The 15,341-nt window shown below is 41.5% G+C and overlaps 2 protein-coding genes across 4 annotated transcripts; one reads left to right on the top strand and one right to left on the bottom strand.

Annotated features, from left to right (window-relative positions):
* The first annotated feature begins 630 nt into the window (after nt 1–630).
* Nucleotides 631–6,791, top strand: LOC146555086 (uncharacterized). The gene is made up of 4 exons (XM_085252691.1): nt 631–729; nt 4,106–5,002; nt 5,552–5,646; nt 5,763–6,791. The coding sequence occupies exons 1-2, from the start codon at nt 692–694 to the stop codon at nt 4,947–4,949; spliced, it is 882 nt and encodes a 293-aa protein (XP_085108817.1). The 5' UTR covers nt 631–691; the 3' UTR covers nt 4,950–5,002; nt 5,552–5,646; nt 5,763–6,791.
* Nucleotides 6,670–14,994, bottom strand: LOC146555087 (uncharacterized). Of its 3 annotated transcripts, none has more exons than XM_085252690.1 (15): nt 14,636–14,994; nt 12,531–12,689; nt 12,271–12,312; nt 11,659–11,777; nt 11,368–11,461; nt 11,072–11,197; nt 10,707–10,750; nt 10,523–10,592; nt 10,182–10,396; nt 9,405–9,585; nt 9,152–9,235; nt 8,293–8,438; nt 7,930–8,171; nt 7,735–7,844; nt 6,670–7,532 (listed from the first exon to the last, which is right to left on the bottom strand). In XM_085252690.1, the coding sequence occupies exons 1-15, from the start codon at nt 14,762–14,764 to the stop codon at nt 7,383–7,385; spliced, it is 1,911 nt and encodes a 636-aa protein (XP_085108816.1). In that variant the 5' UTR covers nt 14,765–14,994; the 3' UTR covers nt 6,670–7,382. The 3 variants fall into 3 exon arrangements, 2 of the variants coding, with proteins under 2 accessions (XP_085108816.1, XP_085108815.1); XM_085252689.1 differs by having other exon boundaries at nt 6,673–7,532; nt 11,287–11,461; nt 14,636–14,992; XR_014889306.1 differs by lacking the exon at nt 7,735–7,844 and adding an exon at nt 7,647–7,734 and having other exon boundaries at nt 7,394–7,532; nt 11,287–11,461.
* Nucleotides 14,995–15,341: the final 347 nt, after the last annotated feature.

The raw sequence follows: 15,341 nt of genomic DNA on the forward strand, positions 1-15,341 counted from the left end.
TGAGCAAATATATATAAATATCTTTTTGAAAACCCAATGTATTTCAGTTAATTCCACAGGAAGGAAAATAAGTTCATACTGAGCAGTTAACCATCAGGGTGCAATCAAGGATCTGGCTATTTGTTCTATTATGATGATTTGTAGTTCCTTTGAAGCTTTAAAGTGTTAGTCCTTACATACTGCATCAGTATTGTCATAACTCAGTCACTCAGATTTGGAGATTGGCAAAGCTGAAGAGAATTTCACAGCAAATCTATAGTAGAATATTAAAAAAAGAATACTTCAGTTCTCAAGCACTTCCAATATTAACTTGAAGTAAAACTAATTTCATCTATGCTTCCCCTGTTACTACACTTAACATACTTTTAATGAGGAAAAGCTCTCAGTATATGTACCAGTACTCCTATCATGCAATTAAACATTTAGTGACATTTACTCATTTTGAACTTTGTGGAGCATTTTTACTATTTAACTTGACCTGCATTATATAAAGATGTAAGTTTCAGTGCACATACCTTTGGTTTGTGGTTTTTCAGGTCATGTGACACTCTTTAATATTGGAGGGAGGAGCAAATCATGTCATCTAAGTAAAGTGTGCAGACACAGAAAACAAACAGTCAGAGTCTGAGACAATCTGGGAGTAGTGAGTAGTAGCAGAGTTCATCATGGATAAAAGAATACTTTGCTGGATATGTCTGCTGGCATATTTTCAGACATCTTTGGCACAAAGTAAGTGTTTATTGCAAGTTATAGCATTGTTTGTACTTTTTATATTAGACAGCTTTAGAGTGATTCAACAACAACAAATGTAGTACAATACTAAAACAAAATGATAATAGCACAGACTCCACAAAATATTAATAATCAGCTTTTTTTAAACTGTAGTACTGTGAGCAAAATTTTGGTTACCTCCAAGAACATACATCCTGGGATCACCGGAATGCACAAACTCCTGGAGAATGAAGACTTCAGTGATCCCATGTAACAATATGACTAGAGCATCCAAGGTGCTCTAGTCATATTGTTACAATTTAATAAACACAAATAAGTTGGGGAATTTGTGTTTATTAAATTGTAACAATATGACTAGAGCACCTTGGATGAGTAGGTTTAATGACAGTTTATTAAACTGTAACATTGGATTGGGTGTATGATATGGCATATAAAACCCATTTTCAGTTCATGTTTTTTATAAATCAAATTTTCTGTCTACAGATGGCTTCTTTGAAACTAAGTGAAGTTGAATATTTTCATGCTCTGCTGACCACACAGCACATATTCAAGATAAAGCTTAACATGTTCAATAAAACTTACCTTAAGTTAGTGCTTCTAAGCTTATACAGTGGGTCAAAAAAGTATTTAGTCAGCCACCGATTGTGCAAGTTCCCCCACCTAAAATGATGACAGAAGTCAGTAATTTGCACCCTCAACTGTGAGAGACAGAATGTGAAAAAAAAAATCCATGAATCCACATGGTAGGATTTGTAAAGAATTTATTCGTAAATCAGGGTGGAAGGGTTAGGGTTAGGACTTTCAACTCCCGCCACAGATTTTCTATGGGGTTGAGGTCTGGAGACTGGCTAGGCCACTCCAGGACTTTCAAATGCTTCTTACGGAGCCACTCCTTTGTTGCCCGGGCGGTGTGTTTTGGATCATTGTCATGTTGGAAGAGGGTGCATGGGAGTTTGCCCAACCAGTCTACATGTGTTTTGTGGACTTGGAGAAGGCATTCGACCGTGTCCCTCGGGGTGTCCTGTGGGAGGTGTTGCGGGAATATGGGGTGTCTGGCCCATTGCTACGGGCCATTCGATCCCTATACAACCGTTGCAAGAGCTTGGTTCGCATTGCCGGCAATAAGTCGGACTCGTTCCCGGTGGGTGATGGGCTTCGCCAGGGCTGCCCTTTGTCTCCGGTTCTGTTCATAATTTTTATGGAGAGGATTTCTAGGCGCAGCCAAGTGGCGGAGGGCTTTCGCTTTGGTGGCCTCAGAATCTCATCTCTGATTTTTGCAGATGATATGGTTCTGTTGGCTTCATCGGGTGAAGGCCTCCAGCTCGCACTGGAACGGTTCGCAGCCGAGTGTGAAGCAGCGGGAATGAGGATCAGCACCTCCAAATCTGAGGCCATGGTTCTCAGCCGGAAAAGGGTGGAGTGCCCACTCTGGGTCGGGGATGAGTTCCTGCCCCAAGTGGAGGAGTTCAAGTATCTCGGGGTCTTGTTCGCGAGTGATGGGAGAAGGGAGCCGGAGATCGACAGACGGATTGGGGCTGCAGCTGCAGTAATGCGGACGCTGCACCGGTCCGTCGTGGTGAAGAGGGAGCTGAGTGTAAAAGCGAAGCTCTCAATTTACCGGTCGATCTACGTCCCTACCCTCACCTATGGCCACGAGCTGTGGGTAGTGACCGAAAGAACGAGATCGCGGATACAAGCGGCAGAAATGAGCTTCCTCCGAAGGGTGGCTGGCCTCTCCCTTAGAGATAGGGTGAGAAGTTCGGCCATCCGGGAGGGGCTCAGAGTAGAGCAGCTGCTGCTCCACATCGAAAGGAGCCAGCTGAGGTGGTTCGGGCATCTGACAAGGATGCCCCCTGGGCGCCTCCTGGGTGAGGTGTTCCAGGCATGTCCCACCGGGAGGAGGCCCCGGGGCAGACCCAGGACACGCTGGAGAGATTATATCTCTCGGCTGGCCTGGGAACGCCTTGGTATTCCCCCGGACAAGATGGAGGAGGTGGCTGGGGAGAGGGAGGTCTGGGCCTCTTTGCTTAGGCTGCTGCCCCCGCGACCCGGCCCCGGACAAAGCGGAAGAAGATGGATGGATGGTCATGTTGGAAGACCCAGCCTCGTTTCATCTTCAAAGTTGTCACTGATGGAAGGAGGTTTTGGCTCAAAATCTCACGATACATGGCCCCATTCATTCTGTCCTTAACACGGATCAGTCGTCCTGTCCCCTTGGCAGAAAAACAGCCCCATAGCATGATGTTTCCACCCCCATGCTTCACAGTAGGTATGGTGTTCTTGGGATGCAACTCAGTATTCTTCCTCCTCCAAACACGACGAGTTGAGTTGATACCAAAAAGTTCTACTTTGGTTTCATCTGACCACATGACATTCTCCCAATCCTCTGCTGTATCATCCATGTGCTCTCTGGCAAACTTCAGACGGGCCTGGACATGCACTGGCTTCAGCACCAGAACACGTCTGGCACTGCGGGATTTGATTCCCTGCCGTTGTAGTGTGTTACTGATGGTGACCTTTGTTACTTTGGTCCCAGCTCTCTGCAGGTCATTCACCAGGTCCCCCCGTGTGGTTCTGGGATCTTTGCTCACTGTTCTCATGATCATTTTGACCCCACGGGATGAGATCTTGCGTGGAGCCCCAGATCGAGGGAGATTATCAGTGGTCTTGTATGTCTTCCATTTTCTGATGATTGCTCCCACAGTTGATTTTTTCACACCAAGCTGCTTGCCTATTGTAGATTCACTCTTCCCAGTCTGGTGCAGGTCTACAATACTTTTCCTGGTGTCCTTCGAAAGCTCTTTGGTCTTGGCCATGGCGGAGTTTGGAGTCTGACTGTTTGAGGCTGTGGACAGGTGTCTTTTATACAGATGATGAGTTCAAACAGGTGCCATTCATACAGGTAACGAGTGGGGGACAGAAAAGCTTCTTACAGAAGACGTTACAGGTCTGTGAGAGCCAGAGATTTTCCTTGTTTGAGGTGACCAAATACTTATTTTCCACCCTGATTTACGAATAAATTCTTTACAAATCCTACCATGTGAATTCATGGATTTTTTTTTCACATTCTGTCTCTCACAGTTGAAGTGTACCTCTGGTGCAAATTACTGACCTCTGTCATCATTTTAGGTGGGGGAACTTGCACAATCGGTGGCTGACTAAATACTTTTTTGCCCCACTGTACTTGAAACTCCTGTCAATATCAAATGATTGCATGGAATGACTTTGAGTTGCTACTAAGATTAGTAGACAGATTATTTTCTGTCGAGTTATTTGGAGAGGGGCCAGCAGTCTGTGGCTGTTACTGAAATTATGAATGAAAGTTTCATCGTGTTAAGTCATTCTAATCTGCGCTTAACTCACTGTCTTTAAGCAACCACAACTGCAGCACCAACCACAACAACTACAACTGCAGCACCAGCAACCATAACTGCAGCGCCAACCACTACAACTGCACCAACAACCACTACAACTGCAACGCTAACCGCAACTGCAGCACCAACCACACCTGCGTCACCAACAACCACTGCAGCACCAACAACCACTACAACTGCAGCACCAGCAACTATAACTGCAGCGCCAACCACTACAACTGCACCAACAACCACTACAACTGCAACGCTAACCGCAACTGCAGCACCAACCACACCTGCGTCACCAACAACCACTGCAGCACCAACAACCACTACAACTGCAGCACCAGCAACCATAACTGCAGCACCAACCACTACAACTGCACCAACAACCACTACAACTGCAACGCTAACCGCAACTGCAGCACCAACCACACCTGCATCACCAACAACCACTGCAGCACCAACAACCACTACAACTGCAGCACCAGCAACCATAACTGCAGCGCCATTCACTACAACTGCACCACCAACAACAACCACTACAGCTGCAGCACCGGCAACCATAACTGCAACAGTAACCACAACTACTGCACCAACAACCACAACACTAACCACCACTACAACTGCAGCACCAACCACCACTACAACTATAACACCAACCACAACTGCAGCACCGGCAACCACAACTGCAGCACCAACGAATACAACTACAGCAACAACCACAACTGCACTACCAACCACCACTACAACTACAGCACCAACCAACACAACTACAACACCAACCATAACTGCAGCACCAACAACCACAACTGCAGCACCAACAACCACAACTGCAGCGCCAACTACTACAACTACAACTAAAACTGCAGCACAAAGCACCACAACCCCTACAGAAGGGTCAACCACCATTCAAAGTATGTGATTTAAATTAAAAGTACTTAATGTGTGCAACAGTTTCTCTTCCTACCTTCTGTTGTCCTTCCAACATTCACACTCTAATACTAGGGTGGGAAACTCCAGGCCTCAAGGGTTGAAGTCCTGCAGGTTTTAGATCTCACCCTGGGTCAACACACTGGAATCAAATGATTAGTTCATTACCAGGCCACTGCAGAATTTCAAGACATGGTGAGGAGGTAATTTAGCCATTTAAATTAGCTGCGGTGGTTCTAAAACCCGCAGGACACCAGCACTTGAGGCCTGGAGTTCCCCCACCCAGGGTTGGACTGGGACAAAAAAACGGCCTAAGCATTTTGACTAGAGACCAGCCCACAAAGTACTATAGGAAAAGCCATAAAGCCTCAAATGCTGTTGTGACTCCTGGTTTCATCTAAAAATCTAAAAATGTTATAGTGTAATTGTTTCAGTATTGAGGGAAATGTGCCTTATAGCAATAATCAAATGCATTTTATGATGTATAATTACTTTACACTTACCAATTATACTTTTATAATTCTTTTTTTCAGTTCCAACAGGCCCACAAGCACTTGCACATCTAAAGATAAAGATGACTACATACGGGCAGGTTAGCAATGCAACCATCATTGCCCTTCTTGAACAGGTATAGCTATATCTTAAAGTTTGCTTCGTACATTCTTGACTTATCAGTAATTTCACACACACAAATCATGTGTTAAAAATTCAAATGTTTAATCTCTGTGTTTTCTTTCCATTTAGTTTAACACCAAGGTCCTGAATGGAATACCCCACATTCTCTCTGTGACAAACATTAAAAAAGTTGGAGCATAAAAATTGAATGTGGACACAAGTCAAAAATAAAAATATAAAGGCAAGAATTTAACAGTGAGTTAGTAGATTTGTTTCAACATGATCCGGAGCGGCAGTTTGCCTCAGTCGCTTCATCATATCCTGAATGATTAGTACGTTGGTGTGAGAAGGAGACATCAGCTGTGCTGCAGTGGTCGACAGCCAGATGGGCTTGGATTGCTCTGTGAATGTATGAAACCTAAACCTGGGTGAAAGCAGATCATATTTAAATATCAATCCCCTTACATGATCATTTCTGAAATTAAATCAAACTGCAGAAACACAATGCTGTAGTTCCCATGAATTACAAATGCGCTTTTGGTTTATCATCTTGAAAAGTACAATAGGCATCTCAAACCAGGCAGCTGGCTAATAATGTCAATACTTACTCACTCTGACAAAATGGTGACTAGGAAATCAAATAATTTATATGCTTTGAAACAAAAAAAATATTTTATTTATTGGTTACGTGTTTTAGTAATATCACTTTTGAGTCATTTAAAAGTACAGATCCGGAAAAGCATTAATTGTACTGCACACACAGCTAGGCCTCTGAGAAAGTGGGTGACACTCAGTGGGTGAGAATTCCACAGGTGTTAACTTACTGCTCACCGTGTCAATAGATTTTAATTAAATTTCCGTAACAGATTCTTGTTAACTCGGCTTTTCCACATGGAAAACAAGGAAAATTATTACTGTTGGTGCATAAATACTGCACCCTAATGAAGAAAATAAATCAGTTTTCAGATATTACTGACCAACAACACACTTTTTCCCCCTTTGTGTTATTAGAATCAAATCTGTTTTTCAGAATTTGTTTTTGTATGTCTGCTGATTTGTACTGTACTTTAAACTGTGACTAAATTTTACAAACTTGTCACTCCTGCTACTAAAGTCTCATATACACAGAAATATATCTGATTCTGATTATTCTGAATAAAGAGATATAACCATTTGTAATGGCCATTCTTTGTATCATTTATTCTTTCAGAATTCTTTTTAAATGAAACTTTATTCAACTTGTGAATTTAAAGCAGATTTATACCCATATACAGAATATCAAGAACAACAGCTGTTAGAAAATACAAGAGAAAGTGAAAACATAGATTGCTATTCAATGTTAAATGTGCTCTTCGTAAGTGCCATTTTAATAATTAATGAAAGAAAACACACACCTTATCTGCATCAACAAATAAACTCAACATGGATCCATCAACTCTGACTTGGCCCTGCCAAAAACATCTAAGACCTTGTGTGTTGAGTACCATTCCTTCCCGTTCTTTTAAAATACATGATTCTACTTATCAAAAAATGCGCACAGGTTCTATTATAAACACTACACGGTTTAAAACCATCAGACTGAGGTCTTTACAAAATACAAACACTGGTCTAATCTACAGCATCGTGTCACCAGCACCAAAGTGCACACAGAGCAAATTGCGTCCTTTTAGTCATGTTGTTAACATCACACAGAAACGTTTAATCTCCAGTGAGAGGGAATTCTCTTCATAATCTCATCATCACTTCTCTTCAGTTGTCCTCTCCGTCTCGCAGCACCTTGTGCACAGCTCTGTTTAACAGGGCCAGCAGGTCCACAGCCCCAGCCACTCCCCTTGGCAGGTAGAGCTCCAGAGAAGAGGAGGCGGCATGAGGCAGGCGCAAATCTTGCATGCTGGCATCCTGAGAGGGGGGGAAAAAAAAAAAAAAAAAAAAAAAAAAAAAAAAAAGGAATAGTGAGGGAAATGTGACAAAGATTCATCTCTTGACAAAGGAAAAGGAGCTATATTTTATCACCTTGGATAGTTGATGCTGGTGGTGATTCTTGTGAATTTGAATCACAATTAAAGGCAGGATTTTAAGGATTTTTATGTTAAACACCAACCTGAGAGTAAAAACACAGAGAAATGAATCTGGGGAAGCCAAGAGGAGGCAAACGGTCAGCTCCTGTGATGAAGGTGAGGAGGTCTTCAAAGGAAAACTCTGCCTTGCCGTCTGATTGTGCAAACAGAGACATATTTTATCTAACCTGAAACACTAGAAGCATCTTTATTCTTTCCACCACACCCTCCAACCTTACCACGCACTAAAGTGAGGATTGTTTCCCAGTGTCCAGCTGTGGCCTCCTCATCTGCCCTCAGTTGGGCATCTGAAGTGCTAAAGCTGATGGTAAAAAGCTGCTTGAACTCTTCCAGACTCAGAGGCTGCTGCGGTGCACTCGTCATAACTGGGGCAAAAATTTCCCAGTGGGACTGAACCATGTCCCACAGCCCACCACAGCTATTCAGCCCCTCAGTAAACTGGGAGATCATTTTAGTCACCCTGAAGGACAACAAGTGGATTAAATTTAACTTTTGTATTTAGAAAGGGCAACATTTGCATGTAGCACAAGTTGAAACTGTCGACACCATGTGTATGACGTATGCTTCTGTGTGTGCACTACCTGTCGTAGATGTAGTGTTTTACCAGGCGACTATAAATGGCTGGCATTTCATCAGAGTTGGCTGAACAGATCTCAGGGATCCCACAGCGTGACACCCAGTCGCACAGACTGGGAGACAGCAGCTTTACATCAGTACAACTATGTAGCTGTGAGAGCAGAGGAACATCATTTGTGTGCGGCACACAGAAGGCAATTATGTACACAGGACTGAGGGTTTAATACAGAGAAGAGTTTAAAGGTGAGGGGGGAAAAACTGCCATACAAACAGTTCATCATTCTACAGCTGAAGGCAGAAACAAGATGATGTTATTCAGCACTGTAATTATGCTACAGTCACATTAGGAAACCACTACAATTGCCATGGTATATGCAGTGATCTCACAATCTCATCGAAATGGTTACTTAAGACAGGGACCAGGTCTGTGACCTGTGTTCAAAGGGACTATCACACATCAGGAGGGTGATTGAATGGCAGTAAGATGCAGTCTGCTATCAGACTGTATTGAATAGGGTCATTTGGCAGTTACAAAGTCTTTTGTCATCCGTTGCTTTCTCTACTACACAGAAACTCACAGTTCCCAGTTATTTTTAGTGTCCAAGCAGAACCTCACAAATATGAAAAAGAAATTCCTTCACAAGTTGTTGCACAACCAACTTCTGGGCAACCAGTGGGTTGGTGCAGCTATGAGGTTACCATCCTATTTTTACTCCAGTGTGACCGATCCATCAATAAAATAACTGGTTTATATTAAGATCACCGTTATCCAAACTAACCATGTATAATAACACAGGTACAGCAGTATATCAAGTTTTTAAATATGTTACAATTAGAGTTGTGAGTTTTCTTCTTGTGTGCTACCTCTTTCAGTTGGATTTGGACTTCGGTATCAATAATGTCCCGCCAGTTGAAGTCTTCTAATGTTATACTGTGGCAACACATCACCTGTGACAGTAAAATAAGCCATACAGACAAAGATTGTGCTGGTAATACCTGACACAGCTACAGGGCATCAGAAAAAGTAATCTAATATCACATTCGCAAAGAATAGGCAATACTGTATGACAAATTCTTGTAGTGCCTACACTAGCACACATTCAGTTAAGGACTCTACCTGATACAATGCAGGGTGAAGGCAACAAAGTCCAGGCCCACCCTGAGCCAGCGACCAGCCAATGAGAACCCCAGCTTCATAGTACTTCCTCTCCTCAAGAGCTGTGAAGTTGCAGGTCATGAACAGACTTCCTGGAAGACCCTCAAACACACAGCTGTGCTGCAGCTCCAGCAGCATCAGCCTGCATGAGAAGAAATGTAGACATGAATTAACAAATGACACCTTTATGCTTTGGTGTTTTGGCAGAAACCTCTTTCAGAAGAACTGAACATTTCTCTCAGAATGGTGGAGCACCAAAACAAACAAAACAAAACAAAACGAAAACGAAACCTAGATGCCATTATTATGTCATTCATCAAAGAAAAAAAGAAAAATCAGCTGCTACCTTTCCATTTTGTATTGCTGTAAATACCATCTGTTCACATATTTGGGGTTTTGGACGGTTGATCAAACAACACAATCAGTTTTATTACCACACCGTCTTCTGGGATCCTGAACTATCATGATGAGCATTTGACACAATTTTCACATTGTTTACTGCAGCCCCAAAATGTATAGAATATGATCCTATTATAGACTACATGCTACCATGTGGAAATCTTTTTGTGAGCCAGTTTTCCAATTACAAAAAAAAGTGAATATTAAATCTTGATGAAATTCATACAGTCATGTTGGATCAGAGTTTGAATAAATTAGCTTCAGTATAGAAAACCATACAACTTATTTTATGCCTGAAGCCATCAGCTCCAGCAATAATTTCAGGGAAATGATGAGGACCTGAAAAACTCCCTGACAGGGGCCTCGTGGCTGTCGGGCTCTTCTCCACTGAAGGAGATAACAGGCGTCGCCCTGAAGCAGAAGTCGGGCCTCCTCACCACCTCCAGAGCGCCGTGGAGTAGATCTGTCCGCCTCACCTGGATGTGAGTTTTCAATCCTGGATCTACGTTCTCCTGTCTGAACGCTCTCAGGATGGTGTCCAGGTCAACAGTGGACTGCGCACAAAAGATGCAAGTTTAACAGGAGACAAAGATGATGATGATAATAATAATAATAATAATAATAATAAAACAAACTGAATTTAGGATTGACTTTTTTTATCTTTTATCCTCCAAACTCACCTTCTTTGTATCCCTGCAGATGCTAGGCTTGATTATTAGCTCACTTTTACCATCTTGGCAGCTGTCTGTGCTGTTCCCCCCCCCCCCAAAAAAAAAAACAAAACCACACAAATTCAGATAATGCAGCTATTTAGTTTGTCACTAATCATTTCTAAATGTGTATTCACAGGAAATGTTTTCTTGCCTTTTTACCACAAGTGTCTCACTTGCTGACCCTTCAGATTCTGTCTGTAAGGAGAAGAGAACTTTATAAACTACAGACAAAATGGAGGCAGACTGAGCAAAGCTAAAGCAGATTGGAGAAATAAACGAAATAATTAAAGATCCCGTGTTCCCCGGTTCACAGGAACAAGGCGTCCAGGGGTCCATGAGCCATTTTAAACACTTGCTGTCGTTTCTGTTTTTTCACAGAAGCCAAATTATCTTTAAACTGAATCTTAACACACAAAGTTGCCTTTATGGCTTTTGAAATATAAAAATGTATCAGATCCAAGTCCTACTTTTATAATGATCACATCAGGGTATTAGTAATGAAGCAGCAGTAGTTACCTCTGAGTAGTCGTGGTGGCTCAGGATATATAAAGCACCATCTTCAGAGATCCTGAGGACCTGCTCTCCAGTCCAGCCCTCTGAAGGGGTGTCAGGGACAAACAGCACTCTGGAGCTCTGCACACACTGGAAACAACCACCACATTCAGCAATGTTCTGTGTACTAAAATGAACAGACTTTAAGACACCTCAGGCAGAACACATCTCACACCCACCTGCAGATATGTAAATGAAAACTTTTGTCCTGCCTGTTTTACAAAGTGCCCCTGAAAGAGCATCGCCAGTCGACCCTTCACCTGAGTGGCTGACCAGCTGCGGTCAATGGTGATGCGAGCAGTCATCATCATGGCTTCCAGAGCTGCTTGGTCTTTATTCTTTGGAACTATTTGTCTGGAAGAACAGAAAATAACATTTACTTCACTGAAAAATGTTATGAACAGTAGAGTAGATTCAAACAGAGCTATGTAAACACCTTTTATTGCCACAATCATCACTTTAGAAACAGTGGGAGCTACTCAAACATTCACTGACCTAAAATGGCATTTTGAATAAGATTTTATGGTATTCTTTCCTACATAAACACTCACCTGTCCAGCTGTGACATAGAGTGTCCTCTGGGTAAACAGACCACGTCTTTAACCACCAGGCTTTTCTTCTGAGGAATCAGTCTCTTCCATTTGAGATGACCAGCTTTGTTAGAATATGGCTGAAATACACAGAATAAACCCTCAGTGTTACATGTTGGATTCACGAACAGGAGAATATCCTAAAGTTATAATGGGGCAAAACTGTGCAGGAAATGGGAAATATGGTTTCCATTTTGGCAGAAAATAAAGTTTGAAAAAACTGATTGAACTTTGATTAAAAAGCTTAAATCGTTGATGATAAATAATGTGCTGGAGACTGAAGTCAACATTTTTCTGACACTGTGGAAGAAAGATGAACAGATTCATCAATATTAAGGTCAAGCCTACAATAAAAATATAAAGTAGTAGTAGTAATGTAGAAAGAAAAAGTTAATTCCAGTAGGGGAACTGGACCACTGCACCATATAGTTATATACTGTTTGCACTGCTCTCACTGTTTGTATGCAGCATCCCTGCTCTAGAGTCCAGGCTGCAAATCAAATGCCTGAGTCGGTGATATGTTATGAAGAGTCATGACATATCAGTAATGAATAAAGGATTCCCTGACTTTACCATTGCTGGATGACTCTTTGACTTTCTGATAGAAGGAATCACCTACAGGAAGGAAAAACAAGAAGGGTGAATAAAAACAAGAAATGTGAACTAAAAAAAAGGAATACAAATAAGATGAACATTGTAGAGAAGCAATAAAGTAAAGTAAAAACCCATTCCTGGAGGTCCTGACCAGCTATTTAGCATGGGATGTCTTTTTTTCTACTACAAATTTCTTACTTTCTTACCAAGTGGTTTATAACTTCTGCCTTATTACTAACCTCCAGCTCTATCTCTACTTCTTGTTTGCAGACCACAGCAGAGCAGTGAGGTTCTTCCTGGTCTGGGGAATCTGTTTCAGCCTGGTGTCTGGGTTGAGTTTGGACCTGCTGCTCAGGGGATTCCTCGGAGTTGGAGAACAGAGGACTCGCCATGTATCGCTGTGTACAAGAGGAGGACAAGGAGCTGGCTTGTTATGTATGAGCACACGAATGATGCAACAAAAGAATATGTGAGTCCGCATCATTAACCATCAGGCAGCAAAACACCATTGTTGTTTTGAATACATGAGTTGTAGTTTCAACATTGTGGATCCACTACAACATCAGAACAATTCTACTCACTGCAATGATGAGAGCTGATTAATCACAGTGTTTTGAAATTATGGCTTTGGCTCTGGTTCAGTTGTCCTTTTGCTTGATTGAACAGTTTCAGTGATGTATCTGAAGCAACACTGATTGTTGGAATAACAACAATCAGTGATATTAGATCATGTTGTGGCTTGTAGTCTAACTTGGTGCTTTTTGCTTGACAGCAGATTGTTATTTAGCTGTACCAACAGAATTTCATCAATTTTATATCAGAAATTCTTGAGAGAGTAGTAGTAAAGCTAATCATCTACAGAGAAATGACTTATCTGAAGAGTTTCGGTCAGGTTTCAGAGCTCAGAGTACAGAAACAGCCTAAGCAATGGTTACAAATGGTGGCCTCTGACAGTGGCCTCATCTCTGTGCTTGTCCGGCTAGAACAGATTGATACTGTTGACCATAAGATTTTATTACACCAATGAGAACATGCAGTGGGTATTAAAGGTACTGCACTGCAGTGGAATCATATCTTTCTAACAAACTCAAATTTGTTCATTCCATTTACATTATACATGTTTCCTTTAGGCCAGAGGGCCACTTGCGTCTCACGTCATCCCTATATCGGCGTAAAGAAATATAATGCAGTTTGGCTCTTTAAGTTTTTGTTTTTTTTGTTCAAGAGGATTTCTTTGTTGTTGAATGCAACATTAAAATAAGTTCTTTAAAAAGCAAAGAAATTATTTAATGATGGCAAACGTGTCGAGTGATTGTCTGTGTTAGTTCAGTGAGAGTTATTCGCAAAGAAAACAATTTTCACCTGCAGTCAATAACTAATGTCTGCATTATTATTTTGATAGATTCAAACAAAGTTATAGCAGAAGTGCTGCCATGTGTCTGGCCAGAAAGACAGTACCAATTTGTTTATTTGGCAGTTCAATGAAAGTCTTCAGTTTGTTAAGAGTGAGAAGAAAAAATGTGCGTTTACGTGATTGATGATGATTGTTGTCTTCCCATTCATTTACCATTCATTTTCTCTGTTGTACCATTATAGGGTCTACCTTACAATATAAAAAGTGTCTAGGGGCGACTGTTGTTATGATTTTGCACTGTATAAATAAAATTGAAGATGTCTTGTTGATGCTAGAGGTGAGAAAGCATATGGGCTACAGGAGCAAAAGTCCACACCAGGTGCCACTCTTATCAGCTAAGACCAGGAAACTGAGGCCACAATTTCCATGGTCTCAGAAAGATTCATGAACAGAAGATTGGAAAAATGTATGTATGTATGTATGTATGTATGTATGTATGTAGTAGGAGACATCTTCTAACACATTTGGTGCACTTGGTAACAACTGAGAAAATGCCACCAACTGGGATGTGGTAGAACAAGAGAGTGTAGCTGACAAATCTGCAGCAATTATGTTGTTGAAAAATGCCATGAAAGCAGTTCTAAATTGAAAAAGGGTTTCCATCCCAGTACCAGCAAGGTGCAAGTGAAAGTAAAGTCTGAATGGAAACGCAGAACAATATCTATACATCTACAGTTCTACATACAAAGTAAAACCAAACAGGTTTGGTGAGTATTTAAAGCAATACCTCTCTGTACTGTCTAGAAGTAGGACATCAACCCTTTAAGGTGTATTTATATGTTAGTTCTGAGGTTAGTCAAAAGATATTGGATCTGATTATGATATACCACCACTCTGCTCATCATGAGCTTCAAAAAGTTTCCTGATGGGGTCAGCACTATTTATAAATCACACATAATGTCTTGCAGTGAAGTATTTAAAAAGACACACCTGGTGAACGCTGTATTCCTCCTCTTCCTCCTGTGTTATCAAGACCTTACAGGGCTCCTTGGAAGAAAACACTTTCATTTCAATGTTTTCTTTAATGACCAGTGACACTGGTTTCTTCCCACACGCCATCCTTCCTAAAATGACACCGTTTACGGTATCTAACCTTTGCTTGTTCTTTATCTTGTCCTTATTCTTATTACCTCTTTTTTGCAGGCTTCTTGTGACTCAAAGCTGATTTCATGCTAATTAAGTGTTCTCTTGCTTAGCTGAGAGGGAACCACCAAACATCTAAACAGGTGAAGTTTCATTACCTCAAGCTGCAACCTATCAGTCTAAAGCTGTAGTTGGCTCACAGTTGTGTTCTCAGGCTGTGATTGGTTGTGTGGATAATCTAGAAGCTGATATTTGTGGGAGTTCTGTTCAAAAACAGCGTGACCTTTGAAAGGACGGTTTGTGTATAGGAAATGAATTACTGCTGTACCACGTGTGAAACAAAATAAAAAATGAAATGAAAAAAAGCTCTGCCTGATTCAAAAGTAGCTTTAGAAGTACAACATGTGGCCCAATCAATGCAACTTTGTCTCTGTAGAGCTTGAAGGAGACTTGTCCTCAAGTTATAGACACTGTCATGAGAAAAGGTCACTAATCATGCTATCCTAAGAATTTCTTTCATCATAAGGCTGATTATTAAAATACTGCTCTTAAA

Source organism: Mchenga conophoros, linkage group LG17 (genome assembly GCF_057382185.1).
Source record: "Mchenga conophoros isolate Kocher_MC1m ecotype Shallow Benthic linkage group LG17, M_conophoros_male_GT1.1, whole genome shotgun sequence".
In the NCBI taxonomy this organism is placed as follows: Eukaryota; Metazoa; Chordata; class Actinopteri; order Cichliformes; family Cichlidae; genus Mchenga; species Mchenga conophoros.